Consider the following 15,545-nt stretch of genomic DNA (forward strand, 5'->3'; position numbering starts at 1 on the left):
ATGACCAATTTTTTGTCCTATGTCAATCAAATCGTTGAAATATCATTAAATACAAAGGTATTTTGATAATTTTTATACAAAGTGAGTTGGCCCCGTTATATTTGTATGTTTATTTATTTTTTTGAAAAAATTCGTAATTAAAGACTGAAATGGCTTTTTATTTAACTCATTATAACTATTTGGTTGATAGATGACAAAAAATAGTTATGAACACAAATACTATGACCAAATGTGAATGTTTTACTAAACAAGACTAAAAAAGAAGTACTATCTATAAATCTATGACTAAAAATTGAATTAACTCAATAAAAATGTTATATTTCAGAAAATTAAAGATTATACTCCGTAGACCGTAATTGATTACGAGAATAGACAATGAAGTTTGGACAGACGCAGTAGAGTATATAATTTCCCAATTATCCCTTCAACTTCAAGTTATTTATGGCACAGTTTTCTAAACGTGCAGAAATGGAGAATCTTTTCAAAAATCCTTAACCTACTCCTCCTCGGCCACGGCCACGGCCACGGCCACCCCGGCGCACTTTAGATGCTAAAGCTTTTCTCATCTGCTCTTTCGTCATCTTCTTCCTCCGCCCACTCAAGGCCATGATTTCCCTCACCACCGCCACTTCTCCGCTTCTCCGCTCAAATTCTCTGTCCTTAAACCCCTCTCTCATCCAATCCCTTAAACCCCTGAACAAACACCAACTCCGCCGCCTCCGGAGAAGCCTTAATCAGGTGCTTATCTCAAAATTCCATCTTAATTTTTCGTAATCTGTTGATATAGTTTATGGAAATCCCGGTTTTTATATTCCGTTCCCCTTTCTGGGTCGTAGAGAAGATTCGGAATTGGCAGGTGTAGGGCGGAGCTGGCGAATGACGCGCCGATCGCCGTCGCTATCGGCGCGTGCATTCTCAACTCGCTGGTGTTCCCGATCACTCCCTCGCCGGACGACGAGGAAACTGACTCCGTGATTGACTCCGCCGATGCCAGGTTCGCTGTCATGGGGATTATTAGCTTCATCCCATATTTCAATTGGATGGTAAGTCTTTTCAGATATTCATAATTTCATAACATACTAGAGTCCAGTAAGTATTTATTCATTAAACAGCAAAAAAAAAAAAGGGGGGTTTTGATTTAATGATTTTCTACTTAAATTTCATTTTTCCTGATCGTTTATTGCTAGAGTTGGATTTTCGCGTGGTTGGATACGGGGAAGAGGAGATACGCGGTGTATGCTATTGTGTATTTGGCTCCTTACTTGAGGTAAAATCATCTGTTGTTACTTATCAGGAGATTCGTGGTGATTAAGGTTCCAAATGTTTGTAAAAAACCAAAATTTTGAATTATTGATTTGCTTTCTTGTCGAGTTAGAGCAGTTTGTTGTGCAGCTTCTAGGAGAATGGGTTGGAAAGCAGAGGATTTATGCTGTACTATGCACTCTGTGGAATGAGTTCAATTAGTTATAAATTCTTTGCTTCGAGTTATATGATCAAGTAGTTAATAGTCAATTTAATCCTTGACTATAGTGATTTTTTTCGGTAAACGTCTTCTTTGTGTTTAATTGAATCTTTGGCTTTGATGTTTCTACGTAATTGAGTCCTTGAATGATAGAATCAAGGACTAAATCTAGAAAAATCACTATAGTTGAAGACTGAATTGAGTATTAACAGAGTGAAAATTACCCAAGCTACATTTACAAAGGACTCAATTAGATAAAATAATCAAAGTCAAGGACCTAATTAAGCACAAAAAGACATTTAGGACTAAATTGAAAAAAAAAACATAGTAGTCAAGGACTAAATTGGGTATTAACTCTATGATCAAGCCATTAAATGACTTTTGCTTACCCGGTTTTGAGTTGTCATCTATGATCAAGCCATTAAATGACTTTTGCTTACCCGGTTTTGAGTTGTTTATGACAAGAACGAATGCAAGAAAGTTGATGACAAATAGATGTGCTTTAAGACACTTGGATTGCTATTTTTCTTGTTTGATGTGAAGCTAGAGTTTGTATGGTAATAAGACTTGTGTAGCTTTTGAAGTTCAGCCCTTCACCTCTAGCTTATCCATATTTCCATTCCATTTAACCCTCTTAACCATGCTATGTAAATCGTGTAGTAAGACTTTTGTTCAAGCCTTAATTACATTGCTAGCATATTCTAGTCTCATAGCTACTTTACCCTTTTCGCAAGTTTCATAGATATCTTCAAATGAATTTTAAAATTGCGTTGATGAACCTGCTTGCACTTCATAAGGTTGCTTGAAATGCCTCAGATGTGCTTATTGGATGATATGAAATATGTAAATTCGTTACTAGTAAGAAATAGATTATGAGGTCTATTGAGCTACTTGTGATGTTTTTCGGCACAAAAAGTACAATGGATATGGTGAAAGGTTTTGGTCTCAATGGATTAAGTGCTCGATTATGATTCCGAAGCTTTTGTATTGCTGTAGGACGAATCTGTCACTATCACCTGAAGAGAGCTGGCTTCCAATTGCGAGTATTCTCTTGTGCATTCTTCATATTCAGGTGTTTTATCTTCTGCTCAAAAAACCACGAGGAACCAATTTTGCTCGTGTCCTAATTGGCCATTGCGTTTTGGCAGCTTGAAGCCAGTATAAAAGATGGAGACATCCAGGGATTGCGGTTCTTCAGTGAGGCTAGAAAGCATCTATCAACATTCACTAGCAAAACCGATAGCACAATATATGAAGAGGTAAAGCCTTCAAAATCACACAAGAACTTAACGGTCTACACGTTTTAAGCTTAACCTCTCCGTTTCACCCCTTTTTTGTTTACAGGAGATAACGCCCGATCATAAAAACTTACCTTCGGCACAATGGAGAGATAATAAACTTAAGTGGAGAGTCCCCGAAAAACCTTCTAAAGATCCCGAGCACTCGGATAAAGATGGGGAGGACCCCACGGGAAGGAAACACTAGGAGGTAGGAGTGTTCTCGAAAATCAGATTGGAACATGCCGTACAACTAAGGTTTGCTATACTATGAAGCCATTTGCCGATCTTTGTAAGCTGATGAGTGATTGTTCCAGTTATGGACGGTTTACTTCAGGTTGAATACTCGAGATGATGTGATTTAGCTCGCAAGTTAGAACACCAAATGCCATATTACAAAGACAAGGATCGAAGCAAACATTTCTTTTTTTTTTCCGTTGTCATCTAAGGTATTTTGTTTGCGACTGTGATTTAATTACAGTATTATTTTTCTTCTTTTATTTCTAAGTGCTATGAATGTAACCTTGAACAACTGCACTTCTATAGTTCTATATGTTCTGGTGCACTTGGTTCAGATTATGTGAGCTTGTGCTTTCATGTGGAGTCAAAGAAATTTAAAATGCTGTAGAGTGGCTATGGTTGTCTTTGATTTTTTTTGGTTTAATTTTAAATAATAATAAATTCTGCATAATTGTTGGAGACGAAGAACATGTTTTTTTAACCATTATAACGTATTAAAGTAAACATTTTAATAAACGGAATAATTGAATGTTGGTTTTGCTTGGTTATACTGATTACCCAAAAAAAATTGTTATCACTATTTCAAAACTTAAAAGATATTTTTTTTTTTGAAAATTAAAAGAAAAAATTTAAACATGGCTAAAATCATTTTTTGGAGTACTATTGACTCTATTACAATGTAGTGTGCCAAAATCATTTAATATATTGTATATTTACACTCACAGAAGTAATATTCATTAATTATCAGAAGCCAAAATTATATAAGTATTCATTAATTATCAGAAGCGAAAATTATATAAGTTGCTAATTTTGTCTTTAAACGCCTATGTTAAGAAGTTTTGCAGAATATCAAGTCAGGTATTGGCTAAGGGAAGGGTAGTTCAGGTTGGACAAAAAATAGTGGCCCATGCAGGTCTCGAACCTGCGACCTTCGCGTTATTAGCACGACGCTCTAACCAACTGAGCTAATAGGCCATGTGATGTAATTTTGCTTTTATATTATAAAACCCTTAAACACAACAACTCTAAAAAATGAAAGCAAAATAGAACATTAACAATGCAGTCTGAGGACTCACGCAGCAATTCACGTCCGGAATCATCCAAGAATTTCAAAGATTTATAATAAAATTAATTTCTTCCGACAGCCAATGACTCTGTGGTCAAGTGACATATAGTGACTATCTCAAATAAGAGGTTATGAGATTGAGCCTCGAAGTCAATGAATAAATAAATGTCAAATTACACATTAAAAAAAAATAACTCCCTCATAATTCCTACTCATAACAGGAATAATTCCCTACATGTGTGATTATCTAATTTATGACACCCAATGAATATAATCACATCATAAGAAAAATGTTTAAAAAATACTAAAAAGAAAATATTATTTTTTTGAAATAAAAGTCAAATAGATTTTTCAATTATATATTAAAATGCAATGAGACTACCAAATTAAAAAAAAAATCTCCAGTTAATCATTTAAATTTGTTAAAATTGTACAATTAACCCATTTGACCTACAATACCATCTCTCATGTCACATGTTCCAACCGAGAGAGAGAGAGAGAGAGAGAATGGGTCTGCTCTCACAGAGAGTAGGAAGAAGCGAAATAGCAGCAGGTGACCACATATACACTTGGAGAACCGTCTTCGCTTACGCTCATCATGGTTTCTATTCAAACCCCATTACATTTTTCTTTTACTGTATCATCTCATGTTTGTTTCTGACTGTTAAAAGGTGCTCTATTTTCCCCTAATTGTTCAAGCATATAACCTGAAAGGGAAATTTATGGTCTGGAAATCTAGCAATCGGGAAATTTTTCTATACTATCTCGAGAATGCTAGGGTTTCTAAATGTTATTGTTTCAGTGTTTCCTAATTGTCTTAATTCCAACTCGTTCAACTTGAAATTTGGTATTGTTTTCAACAGATTTGGCATTTCTAAATGCCAAGTATCAGTAATTTCAGTTTCTATCATTCTTACAATTAGATAGGAATATATGTTAGTGTTTCAGTGTTTCCTAATTGCCTTAATTTCAACTCATTCAGATTGGAAATTGGTATTGTTTTCAACAGAAGTATTTCTAAATGTCTAGTATCAGTAATTTCAGTTTCTATCATTCTTACAATTTGATTTAATAGGAATATATGTTAGTGTTTCAGTGTTCTCTAATTGCCTTAATTTCAACTCATTCAACTTGGAAATTGGTATTGTTTTCAACAGAAGCATTTCTAAATGCCTAGTACCAGTAATTTCAGTTTCTATCATTCTTACAATTTGATTTAAATGGAATATATGTTAGTGTTTCAGTGTTCCCTAAGTGCCTTAATTTCAACTTGGAAATTGGTATTGTTTTCAACAGAAGCATTTCTAAATGTCTAGTATCAGTAATTTCAATTTCTGTCATTCTTACAATTTGAGTTTATAGGAATATATGTTGGTGGAAACAAAGTTGTTCATTTTACTCGTGAAGAAAAGATGGACTCAACTGAATATTCTTTTCTCAGTTCTACTCCCAGTTCAGGATGCTCAAGTATTCCTGACTGTGGATTTCGGAAGAGTGAAAGTGGAGTAGTTCTATCTTGCTTGGAGTGTTTTCTTGGGGAAGGATCGTTGTATTGCTTTGAGTATGGGGCGAGCCCCTCTGTTTTCCTTACAAAATTCCGTGGAGGTACTTGCACCACTGCAAAATCTGATCCCCCAGAAGCGGTAATCCACAGGGCCATGTATTTGCTTCAAAATGGGTTCGGCAACTATGACATCTTTGAGAGAAACTGCGAAGATTTTGCCTTGTACTGTAAAACCGGCCTTGTCATTCACGACCAGGGAGGTTTGGGGAGAAGCGGTCAAGCTTGTGCTGTTATAAGCGCGCCTTTGGCAGCCATGCTTTCTTCACCGCTGAAGCTATTCACATCAAGCCCTGTGGGTATGGTGTTGGCAACAGCCGGGATGTATTGCTTTAGCAGGTACGCAACTGACATTGGCGTGAGGGCAGATGTTGTTAAGGTGAAAGTCGAGGACATGGCTTTGTTCCATGGCTGTGAAGGTCAAAGGGAACTCATCACCAACAATGAGTGCTGTAAAAGAGAGCTCAATCGTGACCAAACAGATATGCCCAACCTTAAGCGGCAGCGATGTAGCTGATATTAAGATTTTGAAGGTTTTGTTTTTGGTCATTGCATATGCTCTGATTGAATTATAGATGGGGTATGACCCTTCATCATGGCATATAGACATGTGTTGTTTAGAAGTTAGATCTTCTTGTTCCACCATTCTCAGTATTGATCTTAGCAGATGTCCTCATGTGCATTTGATAGCAGTAAGCAGAGCATAGCTGCTATATTAAAGATTAGAGATATATTCTTGCCTGTTCAAGAAATAGAAGTTTTTATTGTACTGTAAATATTTTGTATTAAAAGTTTAAAATGTTAGATGGTGTTTCTAAGAATCAAAGTTGTGATCATTTAGGTATAAAAATCATGCACCACCCATTTGGCCACTATTTCGAGGCTAATTATGCATTTTTGTTGAATAATAAATTAATCATGCATGGTGTAGTATTTTAAAAATGAATTTTGGTGCTATATTTTATATCATTGAATAATACATTATGTAGGGCATTTCCAATTGTGTTGGCTGGGTAATTGGCTTGATAACTATATAGCTTTGACTCTCCATGTGAATTGGTTTGGTAAACCCAGAGTTTCAAGTTTGACTGTCCATGTAAATTACTATTGGCTTACTCCATATAGAGTATATTATAGTGATAATTAGTGAATTCTTTTAAAACACCATATATGATTTAATTAATTACTTCAACCTTTGAAAGAAAAAAATCATTTAATCTAAAGTGTTGATTTACTTTTTTTTTTTTTTTTTTTTGAAAATAAGTGTTGATTTACTTTGTCCCTCTTGCATGGAAATTTTAAAATAATTATCACATTATTACTAAATTTACTGGGGTGCTATTATTATTATTATTTTTTTTTAATTCACTTGTTCATTACCATCACTATAGTATATTTTCTCTGTCCCATTTTATCTATCGTATTTATTATTCATTGGTCAAATTAATTTTTTTTCTTTGCATATATTTAATTAATTAATTAATTAATTTTTTTTGTGTTTAATAATAATACTTTTAATGTAGTTTTTAAACATATAAATTTTATATACTAATACAAACTTAATATTATGAAAAACTAAATTATAAATAACTTTAATCAAGTCTCGATAATCGACCAGACACATAAAATGAGACTGAGGCAGTATTAGTTAAATAGTTGGTACTCTAAACATTATTATTATTAGGATTTAATAAGTAAAAATATAAATATTAGGAAAATGACACTTTTTCCACCTGAATTAGATGTATATAACATTTTCCCCCATGAATTATTAAAGTGGTTGTTTTTCCCCCTCAGTTATTTTAAAAGTAGCGATGCCCCGTGATGTTAAATTGCCATCTTTATTTTTAAAAATAACTATTTCATTTATTTTTCTTCTCTAACAAATTATTATTTATATGTATAGAAGACCACGGTTCGGTTCGAACATAATCGGACACGAAGAAAAATAAATGAAATAGTTATTTTAAGGACAAAAATGTTAATTTAACATCACAGGGAGAAAATCGTCACTTTAATAATTCAGGGGTAAAAATACAATATACATATAATTCAAGGGAAAAAGTGTCATTTTTCCTATAAATATTTAATATTTAATTTGAATTTAATAAAAATCTCGCCAGTAAATATTTAATTTAAATATGATAAATATTTGTTGAATTTTCTTCCGTCTCCTCTACTCTAGTCCTCTCTGCTCTGCTTAGCGATCACATTTCACGGCGGCTTGAATTTGATGGCAAATTTGTATGTACGGGCGGCGCCGCCGACGGATCTAAATCGGAACACCGAGTGGTTCACGTACCCGGGGGTGTGGTCCACCTACATATTCATACTCTTGTTTTCCTGGCTCATCGTCTCCTCTTTTACCGGATGCTCTCTCGGCATTGCTTGGACCATTGTCCACCTCTCCCATTGTATCGTATGTATACGTATCTCAAACACACTCTGATGTTGCATATGATTTCTTTTCGTGATAACTTGATACTTTGTTTCACTAATTATTGATAAACTAGTTTGCGATTGAAGCTGTTTTTCCTAGTTCTTACTAAATGTAATTTGTACTGAAATCTGAGGATTGAATAGAAACTTAAAGACAGCGAAGTGAGCAAACATTAACGTGCTTAGTTTTTTTTTTTTTTTTTTTTGAGCTCACTATTTAGTGTGATGTGGTAGCGAATTGTTTAATTCATGATAACAGAAAGTGTTTTATGCTTTATGCTTGAGCTGTTGAGCATGATAACAGAAAGTGTTTTTAGTGATAATTTCAAATAGCGTAATAGTAAACCAAGTATTCCTTGATGATATGGCTATTAGAATGTTACAACAGGAGATTTTTGTTGGATTTTATGACTTTTAACAATTGATTAGAATATATGAAGGCCTTCAGGTGAGTTCAGGATGTTTCTTTTTGTCTTCCTTGAAAGGATATGATTGCAAATGACAAAATGGATGTTTCGTTTGTGTTTACCTGCAGGTTACATACTACTTCTTTCACTGGAAGAAAGGAACACCTTTTTCTGATGATCAGGGTATTTACAATCGACTGACTTGGTGGGAGCAAGTAGATGACGGCAAACAGCTAACACGCAACAGGAAGTTTCTGACAGTTGTCCCTGTTGTACCGTGAGTATTCTTTTTATGCTTTAGGTGTTTGGTGCTTACTGTGTCATGACTCACGAGGTCATCATCTTGTTTCATGCAATGTTGTAGAAGGCACTAGGCACTTGTCGGGTGCCCGGGGGCGCCTAGCGCCCGAGGTGAAATCCCCTTTGCCTAGGGGCGCCTAGGCGGCCGCCTAGGCTGATTTTTATAGCACTGGTTAAGTTAGAGCCATATAAACTTGAGCATTGAAATATCTGAGCTACAGCCTTGCTAGCCTTTATATAATGCATTTATGTTGCCCAGTTTTGTACTTCATTAAGCATGACACATGCTTAAATTGACCATGTAGAATGTAATGCTGTTATGACAGAATGTGGGTGGCAGCAGCAATATTGCTGCCAACAATATGTAGAGATAGGATATAGCTAGAAAATGCAAATGAACTAGTTCTGTTAACAAGGAAGTGATGAGTTTGCTCATCCTGGAATTACTTTGGATGAACCAATGTGGGTGGCAGCAGCAATATTGCAGTCAACAATATGTAGAGATAGGAGATAGCTAGAAAATGCAAATGAACTAGTTCTGTTAACGAGGAAGTGATGAGTTTGCTCATCCTGGAATTACTGTGGATGAACCAATCAGTTTTTTTTTTTTTTTTTTTTTTTTTTTGNTTTTTTTTTTTTTTTTTTTTTTTTTTTGCATGTTTGAGGTTTCCTAGTGCATAATGCTTTATGTATTTACCAAGAGCTAATTACTAGGTACATAAGCCAAACTTACTCCGAAACAAACCATATGGTTGTTTTATAAGTAGTGCATATTATTGTAATACTCGGTAATAGCCACTGAAATGCTGCTTTGTTGTTATAGTAACAAAATCATTGCTCTTGTTTCATAGAGTTATTTACTTGCTTAGCTCTGTCTACTTAGTTGTTGCTTAAAAGGGTGCGAGCCATATTTGACAAAAGAAAACACTCGTTTGGGTTGGGGCTAGTTTATGTTATAAATAGCAAGACACAATTTCTTCTTTTATCTGTTAAACATATGCTTTCCAGTACTTTAAATATTTCACTAACGTTTCAGAAACTTCAAGTTTCACTACTTCAAAAGAAAAATAAGTCTTTAAAGATATTCATTTACTTCGTTTGGTGGCAAAGAACTGAAAGAAGGAGGTCTCTCATTCTCTCTTCTTTCTGCTTTTGCCTAAATTCTTTAGTGTTATAGGTGACGGACTTCTATGTGTAGTTATATAATGCTGTGCCTATTGTGATTCAATTGGGCATTAGTCATTAGTCATTAGCCATTAAAATGTAAGAATGTTTGCTATTCAATGAAAGTCTAAAAACTAACACTTTTAGGAGTTTACATATATCATGAATTAATAAAAAACAGCTCTTCATTGCTCTGATTGAGATTGCCCATTTGAAGTGTGGCAGATAAACCCATGATTTAACTCAGAGTTAGCTTGAAGGTCTGTATGGAAGATAGGGACAGAAGTTTGAAGTGCTTTTCTTAGGAAAAATAAAGAGAAATAATCGAATAAATGCAGGATACATCTCTAGCTTTTGGTATGGTTTCCTTCTTGAATCTAGGTGGTAGTGATGGTGACTTGGGATCAGCTGATGTTGGCTCTTGAGATAATTCCTTTCTTCTGCTGTGGGCTAGATTTAGAAATTATTTGTGGTGTGTATGTAGTGTAGCATGTGAGGTGTGGTAAAATTCTTATATGAAAAACAGAAGAAAAAAGTCAATGCAACTAGTTTGTAAATGATTCTGATTTCTCATAGCATCCTTCTAGAGTTCTAGGTTTAATCTTCTTCTATGAGATGCCTGGAACTGGTGGTTCATTTTGCTGTTTTGTTTTGCAGGTACCTAATAGCTTCCCACACAACTGGTTATCAACACCCGATGCTCTTTTTCAACACACTTGCGGTTTTTGTGTTGGTTGTTGCCAAGTTCCCAAACATGCACAAGGTTCGCATATTCGGCATCAATGCTGACCAGTAAGCCGACTTATTTGTACTATAAAATACATACAGCAACAGCTCCCAACTAGTATATTGTTTCTTATTGGCTTTGTAAATTTACAACCACTATAAGATGCTTAAACAGTTGAACTAGGAAAGAGACATACTACCAAGAAAACCAAGTGCTATGTCATGCGGGATAAATTTTCCTTGTTTGCTAGTCTTGTACTAGGTAAAATCACCGAAATTCCCATGAAATAAGATATTATGTACTAAAATTTTGTTTCCCAGAAAGCGGATTCACAGTTTTTGGCCTACCAAATAATTTCTTCCTTACTGGACTTGATCATTCAAATTGCTGAAGCTAGTACTGTAAGAAGTTTGGTTCTATTAGCATTCTTATCAGTTGTCTGGTTAAGCTGTTCCTGCCTCATTTATATTCTGTCCTCTTTAATGCAGAAATTTGCCTTTTTATGCCTATGCCTGAGGCCCAGAGGGTGTCTAATATAACATCCAGTTTATTTGTTAAATGTATTGGAAGTATATTTTTATTGATTAATCAGTTAAAATATACTACGTAGTAATTAATTTTATTAAAAAAATGTCATTGGAATAAACAGAAGGGGCAAGCTAAAGGTAACTGCCATATCCTTTGGCCTTATTCAGTGGCATAGCTAGAACTAGAAAATATTTTTAGTAGAGCCAATAACATAATTTAATACTAGTGATGCAATGTCAAGTGCCAGCCAAGGCCACAAGGCCGGTAAATTATATTGTGGACCATAATTGATCTTATATAACCTGGAGGGTGTTGTTGAGTGGAAGAGACTCATTCATTCTTAACCAAAGGTCCAGGGTTTGATTCTTTGTTTTGGATATGGAGTAGCATTAAATATCCAGGCCAGTTGTCCCACCCAATAAAGGTGTCCGACGGTGTAGACCTTAGGTTACACCAAAAAAAAAAGTGACGTTTTATATTAAGTGTCAACTAGTACATCATATTTAATAGCACTTATCATGTACTATGTTCATAATATTTGTTCTATGTGTCAATAAATCTACACCTTGATGTATATAAACACTAAGGGTGTGTTTGGTAACCTGGAAAATGATTTTCGGAAATCATTTTCCGGGTTTTTGGTGTTTGGCAGCATCCGGAAAATGTGGTCAACGGAAAACATTTTCCGTTGACCACAGAAAATGAGCTCATTTTTCTGGAAAATGGCTTCGTGCGATGTTTTTTTTGTAAAAAAAATAAAATTATTTCTAATTTCTAATAAAAATACTACATGTAGTTAACATATTATGTACATGCAATTAATAAATTATGTACATGAATATCGCTCTTAACATCACGCGCCTTCAGATTATAACAATGACGCATCTTAAGTAGTGATGCAAAGACGCACCTTAAGAAGGAAATCCACACACTTTAAACACAAAACATACGCACCTTAAGCACAGAACTCACACACCTTAAGTTTTTAATTGCACGCACCTTAAGCATAGAAACCACACACCTTAAGAAGGAAAATCACGCACCTTAAGCACAAACCTATATACGCACCATAAACACAAAACTTACGTACCTTAAGTTCTCAACTGCACTCACCTTAAACACAGAAACCACGCACCTTAAGAATGAAAACCTTGAATAAATTTTCCTTGATACTACATACCTGATCTGTCTCATGCGAACAGTGATTCGTGAGACGATCTCACACAAGTTTTTACCTTGAATAAATTTTCCTTCCAAATGCCCTCTTGTTAGGTTTTCAATATTCCAAATCGGAACAAAGCGACAGTTAAATGGAGGAGGTAGCAAACTTACCATTCAAATCCCTCAGAAGTGCTCAAGAAAACGACCACCATTAAAAACAAGCAGCGTGGTGGATCATAGTCAGCATTCTCAGTGTGGAAGTGACTTACAGCAAACAACTCTCACATAAAATATTATGTAAAGATCAGACCTAGATTTTGAAGGAGAACACCTCCCCACCCCCACCCCCACCCCCCAAGGAGTGGTATGCAGGTAAGAGAGATTATTCTTAGCATGCTTACCAAGGAGAATGTCTGTGTGTTTCTTGATAAAACCAATAGGAAGTAGGGTTTGTCAGATCTGATCTTTTATTCTAAATTAATTTATTTTTTAAAAAATAAATTATAAAATAAGATATGTAACTAGAATTTTATCCTAAAATACATAATATCATTTTCTAAAATTCTTTACCTACTTGGAAAACTGAAGACAAAATCACAAAAACAAGAAAAAAAGAGGGAATTTATTTATTCATTTTTGTGTTTTAGGTATTCAATATAATATAAAGATTTTAAGAATTTTTAGATAGGTGAAAATATATAGACGAAAATGCAAGATATAATTTTTGGTTGGAACTAAACGTGATAGGCCCTAGCAATGATCAATGGTTTGAAGTTTAAACTGCAGCTGCATCTGAGGAGGGTAGTACTCTTACAGTCGTCTTTACTAGCTAGCTTCATCCATCATGTTCATTGCATGCATATACAACTACTGACTTAGTTTGACCAAAGTTACATATCTTTTCATCTAATAAATTTAGATTTAAATTTGTAATTCTTATCTTGTGTTAGATGTAATAAAAAATTAAATACAATGAACAAACGGAATAGGATTAGGTGAGAACAAGATTTGAGGTTAAAACACAGACTACTGCAAACTAGTAATCAATTTGGGATAATCAACGTAACGGTTTGAGTAAAGGAAAAAGTACGGTAATATTTTGATAAATATTACAAAATTTTAAACACGTACTAAAAGTGCGCATGACTTCAAAGTGTATCGATGAAGCATAAAAGTACAATTTTCTTGAATACACTTTTATGTATCATTAAATACACATTGTATAGTAATTATGCATTTTGTATGTCTGCACTAGCTTTTACAAGAAAACCTATTTTTACTTGAATAATCGATCAGTCCCACAGGTAAATATTATTAATTAGTTAAATAATTTTTATTTTACTAGATTAACTTTTGACCAACAAAGTGAAGTGAAAAAAAAGAGAGAAGGAAAAGTAGCTAGAATCATGAAATAAAGAGTCCCTCTCTTCTATTTTAACTTAATTGCCTCCAAAAGTAATATATGCTAAGAAACTAAACTAAGCTTCCCATTCAAGAACCAAGAATATAATGCAAGTGAAAACAACCATAGTAAGAAATGAAAGAGGAAATAATATGACATTGATAAAACCCTTGTTCAATTTCCTCTCTCTCTCTATATATATATGTTAAGTTTTTAATTTCTTCAAGAAATCCAAACAAAAGCACCCACAAAGAAATAAATTAAAATCCAGAATATTTAAAAATTAAATCCACAAAGATAAATAGGAAAAAAAATCTGGGATTAGACTTATCGAAGAACTATTTTCTTTAATTACCATGATTCTCCTCCTCCACCACCTCTCAAAACTCCATTGTTCCAATCTCTGTCTTGATCACTTGCAGTGCTTCTCAAATCTTCAGAGGGAAGCAAAAACCTTGTATTAGTAGTAGTATCTTGCATTGGCTGAAGATGATGATGATGCTGGCGATTCCCATTCCCAATCCCATCCAAACAGATCTTTAGGCATTGTTTGGATTGAGGCAAAAAAATCCCAGCTTGAGAGTAAAGCAAATTTGGATCAGAAATGAAAGGAGCAGTGCTCAACCCTATTGAAGTGAACCCAGTCAACAACTCCATAGCTGAAACTTGACCTCCCAAGTTGAGATCTTGATGATGACCCTCACCCCCATGGATCTTGCTAGAGCTTTGATGATCACCAGAAATTGGGACAGGTGGCACAAGATCAGCCACTTTTTTCTTGAGTGAAGAAGAAGGTTTCTTGTTCTTTCTTGAACCCCCACCCACAGGAATATTCCTCAGAGATCCACCTGCAGTCCAATACCTTCTACAAGTCTTGCAAAAGTATCTTGGCTGTGAAAGGCTATAGTTATTGTAATAGCAAAACTTAGTATTTGCAGAATTGCATCTTGGACACTTCAAAACCTGGTCTTTCTGAAACCTAATACTACCTTTTCTCTCACCCCTTGATGTGTTTCCAATTATTGGTACTATTTCCTCCATTGGTCTCATCACTAACTCCTAAAAAGCACCAAAAAAACCAACCACAAAGGGAACATCAATAAATTATTCTTATTTTCATCAATTTCATGATAGATCACAGGAAAAAAAAAAGGGTTTAAAAAAGGAGAAGCATACAGAAGAGAAACAAACAAAGGAATAAAGCTAAAAAGAAAAGAAAAAAAGTCAGATGCTTTACACTTGGTCATCAAAGAAATCATTTAATTCCCAGAAGAATATGATGAGAGAACATTAAAACAAAAGAAAAGAAACCGATAATAACAAATTTTATCTTTCCAATATTCTAGCTCATCTCATCTACTTTTTATCAATGCACAAAAAGAGTAAAGTGGGAGCTTTCCTAAATACTTTAATTTTGTGGTGGAAAAACTTAATTACATATGAATCAAGACATAGATTCATCAAAGAAAAGTTGCAAGAAGTAAAGACAGATCCTGGGCAATATATAAATTGTGTTCTTGAAACAGTACAGTAATGTCTACCTGTGGCCATTGAGCATTATCCATGGATAGGATGGGAAGAAAAAAGTGTTTTCTTGAAAAGAAAAATTAAATCACCAGTTTTTATCTCACTAGACTAGAGTAGAGTTTCTCCAAAGGAATGTTTGGGATCGAATGGCATGTGGATCGGATGTTCTATGTGCTATATGTGTGTGTATCAGTATATATATATATATATATATATATATATATATATATATATATATATATATATATATATATATATATATATATATATATATATATATATAA

The 15,545-nt window shown here is 34.3% G+C and overlaps 4 protein-coding genes and 1 non-coding gene across 7 annotated transcripts; 3 read left to right on the forward strand and 2 right to left on the reverse strand.

Moving 5' to 3' along the window:
* The first annotated feature begins 428 nt into the window (after positions 1–428).
* Positions 429–3,388, forward strand: LOC116026577. Its single transcript, XM_031267899.1, has 6 exons — positions 429–738; positions 837–1,043; positions 1,188–1,267; positions 2,459–2,534; positions 2,611–2,721; positions 2,807–3,388. Exons 1-6 carry the CDS (start codon positions 607–609, stop codon positions 2,945–2,947), a joined length of 747 nt encoding a protein of 248 aa, XP_031123759.1. The 5' UTR covers positions 429–606; the 3' UTR covers positions 2,948–3,388.
* Positions 3,389–3,880: 492 nt separating this feature from the next.
* Positions 3,881–3,954, reverse strand: TRNAI-AAU. Its single transcript has one exon. It is a non-coding gene; the product is annotated as a tRNA-Ile (tRNA).
* A 558-nt stretch (positions 3,955–4,512) lies between these two features.
* LOC116026849 lies at positions 4,513–6,432 on the forward strand. 2 transcript variants are annotated; one of them, XM_031268268.1, is made up of 2 exons: positions 4,513–4,646; positions 5,408–6,432. In XM_031268268.1, exons 1-2 carry the CDS (start codon positions 4,520–4,522, stop codon positions 6,121–6,123), a joined length of 843 nt encoding a protein of 280 aa, XP_031124128.1. In that variant the 5' UTR covers positions 4,513–4,519; the 3' UTR covers positions 6,124–6,432. The 2 variants fall into 2 exon arrangements, with proteins under 2 accessions (XP_031124128.1, XP_031124129.1); XM_031268269.1 differs by having other exon boundaries at positions 4,529–4,598.
* Positions 6,433–7,775: 1,343 nt separating this feature from the next.
* On the forward strand, positions 7,776–10,994 carry LOC116026850 (ORM1-like protein 2). The gene is made up of 3 exons (XM_031268270.1): positions 7,776–8,025; positions 8,581–8,729; positions 10,574–10,994. Exons 1-3 carry the CDS (start codon positions 7,840–7,842, stop codon positions 10,710–10,712), a joined length of 474 nt encoding a protein of 157 aa, XP_031124130.1. The 5' UTR covers positions 7,776–7,839; the 3' UTR covers positions 10,713–10,994.
* A 2,996-nt stretch (positions 10,995–13,990) lies between these two features.
* Positions 13,991–15,413, reverse strand: LOC116027868 (dof zinc finger protein DOF4.6-like). 2 transcript variants are annotated; one of them, XM_031269639.1, is made up of 2 exons: positions 15,276–15,413; positions 13,991–14,793 (listed from the first exon to the last, which is right to left on the reverse strand). In XM_031269639.1, the coding sequence occupies exons 1-2, from the start codon at positions 15,297–15,299 to the stop codon at positions 14,086–14,088; spliced, it is 732 nt and encodes a 243-aa protein (XP_031125499.1). In that variant the 5' UTR covers positions 15,300–15,413; the 3' UTR covers positions 13,991–14,085. The 2 variants fall into 2 exon arrangements, with proteins under 2 accessions (XP_031125499.1, XP_031125501.1); XM_031269641.1 differs by lacking the exon at positions 15,276–15,413 and adding an exon at positions 14,972–15,038.
* Positions 15,414–15,545: the final 132 nt, after the last annotated feature.

This window comes from Ipomoea triloba, chromosome 8, assembly GCF_003576645.1.
Source record: "Ipomoea triloba cultivar NCNSP0323 chromosome 8, ASM357664v1".
Classification (NCBI taxonomy): domain Eukaryota; kingdom Viridiplantae; phylum Streptophyta; class Magnoliopsida; order Solanales; family Convolvulaceae; genus Ipomoea; species Ipomoea triloba.